Here is a 7,276-nt window from a genome sequence, read left to right as displayed (position 1 = left end):
ACAATTGAGGTCACCCTCATTTTCAATGTCGTTGAGACTTCACAGACATTTCAATGCATAAATATTTTACAATATAATAATAAAAAATATTAATAACTCTATCTATATTAATAGCACTTTTCACACATGGACCGCAGTCCAGAGTGCCCCACAGAAACTAGTATACAATTAACATAGGCATAAAATCAGCACAAAATGTACAGAATAAAAACAATGCATAAACTGCAGACATATGAATAGGTATAAAAGACAATAAAGGTAGTGCAACGTAAACGTGCAGACATAAGAATAGGCATAAAATAAATATGTAATATAAAAGTACAATGTTGCTCGAAGGCATGTGAACCCTCCCGTAATAGCCAGTCCCCCAAACACACCACACATCAATCCCCACCACATGCCCATCCAAGAAACCCCCCAGATAAAGCATGTCATGACCGAAGAAAAACACAAACACAAACTCACACCGCCATGCACGGTGACGGGAATGCCACCCCCTCCGGCCGCACCATCTCCCCCGGCCCTGCGACCCCGCCACCACGAGGAAACCAGTGAATCCCACGCTCCCACCGCCAAACTCCACAGACCTGCAGCGACGCCAAAGGAGCCACGACTCCAAATACCAGGAGTTGAATGAACTACCCACCCCAGTTAGGACAGCCGAAACCCGTCCAATCTGTCGCCGTCGACTAAAGACGCACTTCTTCAACCATTATCTGAAATAATGAAAAAATTAAATAAAAAAAGATCTAACCCTAACTAACCTTACTGTCATGCACTTGTCCTAATAAACTAACCTACACTGTAACACGCAACACTTTGATGAACATTGTTACTCAGCTGATAGAGTTGTACCCTTCCTGATGACTTGTCGTACAGAACTTGTAAGTCGCTTTGGATAAAAGCATCAGCTAAATGACTAAATGTAAATGTAATGTACCCATGCAGACAGACGCAACACCAAATGAGAAGACACGCAGCACCAGGACGGTCCGAGATGACACCGGGCCCCCCGAAACACAGCAGAAGCCGCAGCGAGCCCCCCACGCAAGGAACACCAGCGAACCGAGGGAGACCAACGATGAAAACCAAACAAAATCCACCAAAGCACATGCAAGAGACCAGGGCCCTATTCCCCGTACCTGGTTCAACTAAATCGATCAAAAGGCCATTAGCCAGATTCAATTAACCCGATGTTTGAAACCAGGCTTTCCCTGTTCCTCGAACGCTGATTCACTCTCGTTAATTCGAACCAGACTTGATACTCAGGATAATTGAGCGCGGCCACCTCACCTGAAAAGACAGCGGCATTGATGGATTGATTAATTGAAAACTTTATTAACAGATTGCAGAATGGGTACAATACAGTACGGCTCAATAGCCTCACAGACAAGTTAAATGCATGTCTATAGACTAATTTTAAGTCCCTCATTATCCCAATCAATCAGATTATATTTCTTTAAATGTGCCTGCTGGCAGTAGGCTTAATGGAATGAATAATCAAATGAGATCTTGCTAGCGAAAATAATTAGTTCAACTCTTTCAGAATAAGTAGATAAAAACAAGCCCAAAGAGTATCTAATTGATACGAATTAATAGATACTTATGAGGATATCTGTACTGTATGTGCTTAGGTATCATGTACTATATAAATACATGGTTCCCAAAGTTTCCAAGGCGAGACCCCCGAAATAACGTGTCAGAGAGGCTTGGAGGCTATACAGTCCCAGATAGCAAAAGGTGTTAATTCAATGTTGATTTATGGTCACAATGCTTGATTTTTGGTTAAGGTCGACGATTGATGTTGAATCACCCATTAACCTTTAAAGCAATTGACTAATGTTGAAAACATATCATTGAATCAATATTGTTTTGTGGTTGCATTTTAATGATTGAAATGCCAATATCTAATAAATGTTGAATCAACGGATGCTGCTCAACATGCTGTCGTCATTGTCTCATCACCCAGACTGCACTGCACTTGTGCTGCCCCGCCTCCCAGAATGCACCTGTGCGGCAGCTTCCTGGCTGCTACCTCATGTCTCTCTGCATCGGTGAGTACTGCATGGCAATAATGTCGATTATGTTGTATGTTGTATGTTGTATGTATGCTTTCGATTGCAAACGCCAGCGGAGTAGTGCCGTGTTCGTTTTTACATGGTAGAGAATATTATATTAACAGTTATTCATGCCTGCTAGCTGAAGCTAATTTAGCTAGTAGCGTTAGCAGTTAGCTATGATGAATGTTTCTTGATTTTGGTGTTTAGTGATATCCACCTGTTGTATATACTGTTATACATTTTATGTAGGCTAACGTCAGTAACGTTTCAAAATGTGGCTTATGATGTATTCTTTAACAGGATACACTGGCACAATCAGTTAGCTTAGCATTGCTGCTACCTTGCTTGCTAAAAAGTCATGGTAAACCAACATGGCAGGGTGCAGGCATACAGGCCGGGCCTGTCTCTCTCCCTCCCTCCCTAATGTGTTTGTGCTTAAAACAGTGAATGATGACCGCATGTTCTCAGAGCATTTTCAGAGCACTGTTAAACTGTTAAATGGTCATTTTAAAACTAATATAAGAAATTAATGTATATAGTGGTATATTTATGAGGGAAAACAAATATTTGCAACAACTTTTAACATTTATACAGGTAGGTTATTGATAACTAATTCTGCTATGAGTGTCATATTATAATCAATCAAAGCAAGGAACATAGAACCCGGGGAACATAGGACCGGGGGAACATAGGGATGATCCCCTGGTGGGTATCCACTTGCATTCATTGTGCTACAGTAAGCTAGGCTAGCTGGTTTGTATCCACTTGCATTCATTGTGCTACAGTAAGCTAGGCTAGCTGGCCTGTTCTGTTTCCATTCATTGTGCTAAGCTAGGCTAGCTGGTTTGTATCCACTTGCATTCATTGTGCTACAGTAAGCTAGGCTAGCTGGTCTGTATCTGCTTCCATTCATTGTGCTAAGCTAGGCTAGCTGGCCTGTTCTGTTTCCATTAATTGTGCTAAGCTAGGCTAGCTGGTCTGTACCTGCTTCCATTCATTGTGCTAAGCTAGGCTAGCTTGCCTGTTCTGTTTCCATTCATTGCGCTAAGCTAGGCTAGCTTTCAGCAGGATATCTTTCTACTGAATGCACAGAGAGGAAACTGGTATCTATCTTCTTGTCTGACTCTGGAGAAGACGATAAGATAATTTCCCATAATGTTGGCGCATTCTACTTTAAACACTCACTTTTAACATTCACTTTAGACACTTTAAAAAATGTTTAACAGTCCATCATATAATATCTATGTATTACTAAACTATACTATATTTTGTATCCAGGTGACAGCCACTGGCCCACTATCGCCCCAGACCATTGCAATGGTTCCAGACAGTCTCCCATCGACATCGTGTAGGCTAATGCCACCGAGGACTCTGCCCTCACTGCCTTCTCCTTCGTCAACTACGGCAACACCTCTGCCCTGTACGAGAGCGAGAACACCGGCAAGACAGGTGAGCAATGATAGGGACCCTGTATTGAGAAAGGATAGGGACCCTGTATTGAGAAAGGATATGGACCCTGTATTGAGAAAGGATAGGGACCCTGTATTGAGAAAGGATATGGACCCTGTATTGAGAAAGGATAGGGACCTGTATTGATAAACTATAGGGAACATGTATTGATAAACGATAGTATTCAGTCACATAAAGAGGAACAAAAATAAACAGGATGATTAGTAGTCATTTAGAACAACGCCACCAGACTGTTTGTAAAGAGTTTCTAGTTTGAGGAGAAACAGGATTCCTTTCACTCGAGTCTCCAGTCAGTCTGGGTGTAGTTTGTGTTCAGTGCATCACCTCCATCCCAACAAGAAGACCCCCTGGAGACCCCTGTCCTAGAGGACCTCTCTCCCAGTCCAGACCCCTGTCCAGGACCTCTCTCCCAGTCCAGACCCCTGTCCTAGAGGACCTCTCTCCCAGTCTAGACCCCTGACCTAGAGGACCTCTCTCCCAGTCCAGACCCCTGACCTAGAGGACCTCTCTCCCAGTCCAGACCCCTGACCTAGACTAGAGGACCTCTCTCCCAGTCCAGACCCCTGACCTAGAGGACCTCTCTCCCAGTCCAGACCCCTGACCTAGAGGACCTCTCTCCCAGTCCAGACCCCTGACCTAGAGGCCCTCTCTCCCAGTCCAGACCCCTGACCTAGACTAGAGGACCTCTCTCCCAGTCCAGACCCCTGACCTAGGGGTGGTTAAGGACGGGGACATGTAGGCTTAATGTATGGAGATGTTTTTCATCCACATGCTCTTGTACAACCCCATCATGTCTGACTCTGTGTGCATGTTATGCTTGTTCAGTTTATTATTCAACGTTTTGTGCCCTGGCTTTCTGGAATAACTTCTTTTTTTGTATGCAAGAATGTGCTTTAAAACTCAATGCATTATTCTGTGTTTTGGATTATTAAAGCTGCAGTAGGCAACTTCGGAGAAGTTTAGCAAATAGCAGTTATAAATAGAGGACAGTTTAGCAGTTATGAATAGAGGGCAGTTATGAATAGAGGGACAGTTTAGTTAGACGAATTGTGCACCATGACAATTCGACGAAAGGTCATAAGCCAGGATTTGAACCCGTAGCGTCGCGGTACGTAGCTGAACCCACCCTCTGTTTGTTTGTCTTCCAGTCAAAGTGACTCTGAGGAGTGGCGTGCAGGTGTCCGGGGGGGGTCTGTCCGAGGCCTACGACAGCCTACAGTTCCACCTGCACTGGGGCAACGGCTCTGAGGTGAAGGGGTCCGAGCACACGGTGAACGGCAAGCGCTACGCCATGGAGGTACGGGTTCGACTAGGGATCAGACTGGGGGCTAGATCCACAAAGAATGTATTGCACGGTGCTAATTGCACCCTTACTTACAATTCATTATGAATTCAAAATGGGGGACCCTGATGTAAACAAGACGAAAGTCTTTCTCTGGTCTGCATCCCCTTAACAATTGTGTGTATTGAGCCGTACTGTATTGTACCCATTCTGCAATCTGTTAATAAAATGTTCAATCAATCAATCACCTGCACTGTGATTGATTGAATGACATTTGTACTGTACTTTACTGTACATATAAAACCATTGAAACAATAGAAAAAAGATGCAGGTGCGTTGAAAAAGGAGTCCAAAGAAGTGGGCGCAGGCGAGCGTTTTGAGCCCCAGATGTTCATTAACCCCCGCATGGCTTCCCCTCAGATGCACATTGTGAACCTCAAGTCGTCCTACGGCGGGAACACGTCGCCGACCCCGCCGGGCTGGCTGCCTTCGGCTTCTTCAACAAGGTGAGGATGTGTGTGTGTGTGTGTGTGTGTTTGGGTGTTCGAACGTTCGGACCTTCGTTCATTACGTTGGCATTCAAATTCTAAATCAACATTAGAAAATTTTCATTTTTAATTAAAAAAATAAATCTATTATTTTTAATTGTTTATGTCTATTCATTCTGTTTAAACCAATGGGGTTTTTCTTCACAGTTGCAGATAGAGATTAGGCTACACTAATATTATAGTATTAAAAACTGATGAATTATATTCATTAAAGAAAGTTGATTTAATAAAAGAAAAAGACTCACTTTATTCAAATTGAGGATTTAGTTTGAGGCCTTTCGCTGGACGATCTGCTAGAAGGAGTGGATCGTACCAAGTACTACCGCTACCTGGGCTCCTTGACCACCCCCGCCTGCAACGAGGCTGTGGTTTGGACCGTGTTCAAGGACTCGATCAAAATCAGCAAAGATTTGGTGAGGTTTCATTTCATCATAGATGTTAGCTAGCTGGCACCACAAGTCTCAAGAGAGATGTAAATGATCGACCACAGGAAAAAAGGTACATAATGTACATTATGTTATATCCTCATACGTCTTGTATAAGTCAGCAAAAGTCAAAAAGTGACCGGTAGTCGAACCAACAATGATTGTAGTTGTGGTTTGAGTGCTCTCACCACTTGACTAAGCATCCCACCCTGAAACAAACACAGCTCTCACCACTAGACTAAGACGACACCCACCCTGATACAAACACTGTGACAGACCCTCTAAACACTGATAGACCCTCTAAACACTGATAGATCCTCTAAACACTGATAGATCTATCAGTGTTTAGAGGTGTCACAGTGTTTGTCGCAATTGAGTGATTAATCACAATTGAGTGATTAAAAAAAATCGCACTTGTGTGAAGTGAGGGGTGCTCTTATCATCGTACATCATCTCACCTCTCTTCCTCACTTTTTTATTTTTGTGTCTATCAGCTGCTGCTCGACAGTTTGACCCCAAGCTGACCGACCAGGACTACAGCGAAACTGTCAAGAAGTGGCTTCGTTATGCGCCAGACCGGGAGGGAGGCATCTCAAGGAACCGAAGTGACCCAAACTTAAGTCAAGCGAACCAGAGTCAAACTTAGGGTACCCCAGCACAGCACAGCACACCACACACTGTTTCCCTGGTTCATACAGTACAAGGAATTACCCTGGCATCTACTTGAATGACTTATGCTGCTTCAGCCTGTTCTTGGAACCGAAGTGACCCAAACTTAATTGTCAAACGAACCAGAGTCAAACTTAGGGTACCCCAGCACAGCACAGCACACACTGTTTCCCTGGTTCATACAGTACAAGGAATTACCCTGATGGACACTGTTCTTCCATGGACGGCATCTACTTGAATATGCTGCTTCAGCCTGTTCTTGGAACCGAAGTGACCCAAACTTAATTGTCAAGCGAACCAGAGTCAAACTTGGGGTACCCCAGCACACTGTTTCCCTGGTTCATACAGTACAAGGAATTACCCTGGACACTGTTCTTCCATGGACGGCATCTACTTGAATGACTTATGCTTCAGCCTGTTCTTGCAGTGTTTATTTTTTTAATTTTTAATTTTAACCTTTATTTACCCAGGGTAGGTTCGCTGAGCACAGATGCTCTTTTTCAGCTACGCCCTGCTTCACATTCAGAGTTCCATTCACACCTGGGAGCTACAACCACAGTCTGACACTGTTGGCCACTGAGCAACTCCACTGGAGCAGTTGGGGGTTTAGTGCCTTGCTCAAGGGCACTTCAGCGGTTGGTGTTAAGGGTATGGGAGAGAGTTATATGGGAGAGAGTTATAGAAACATTAGGGGTGTAACGGTACACAAAATCCACGGTTCGGTACGTACCTCGGTTTTGAAGACACGGTTCGGTATTATTTTCGGTACATTTATCTATTTATTTAACTGTATTAAACAATATAAAACGAATTGGCCATAAT

General features: G+C 43.7%; 1 protein-coding gene across 1 annotated transcript; it reads left to right on the top strand.

Annotated features, from left to right (window-relative positions):
• Positions 1–487: 487 nt before the first annotated feature.
• On the top strand, positions 488–6,372 carry LOC311225993 (carbonic anhydrase 4-like; the record flags this gene model as incomplete). The annotated part of the gene is made up of 7 exons (XM_084311375.1): positions 488–551; positions 3,339–3,408; positions 3,490–3,509; positions 4,679–4,827; positions 5,233–5,271; positions 5,639–5,773; positions 6,280–6,372. The coding sequence occupies 7 exons, from the start codon at positions 488–490 to the stop codon at positions 6,307–6,309; spliced, it is 507 nt and encodes a 168-aa protein (XP_084167501.1). The 3' UTR covers positions 6,310–6,372.
• Between the last annotated feature and the right edge of the window lie 904 nt (positions 6,373–7,276).

This window comes from Notolepis coatsorum (assembly GCF_963971535.1).
Source record: "Notolepis coatsorum genome assembly, chromosome: 3".
Lineage (NCBI taxonomy): Eukaryota > Metazoa > Chordata > Actinopteri > Aulopiformes > Paralepididae > Notolepis > Notolepis coatsorum.
Note: the sequence above shows the minus strand (reverse complement) of the source record. Positions and strands in the feature narration are given on the sequence as shown.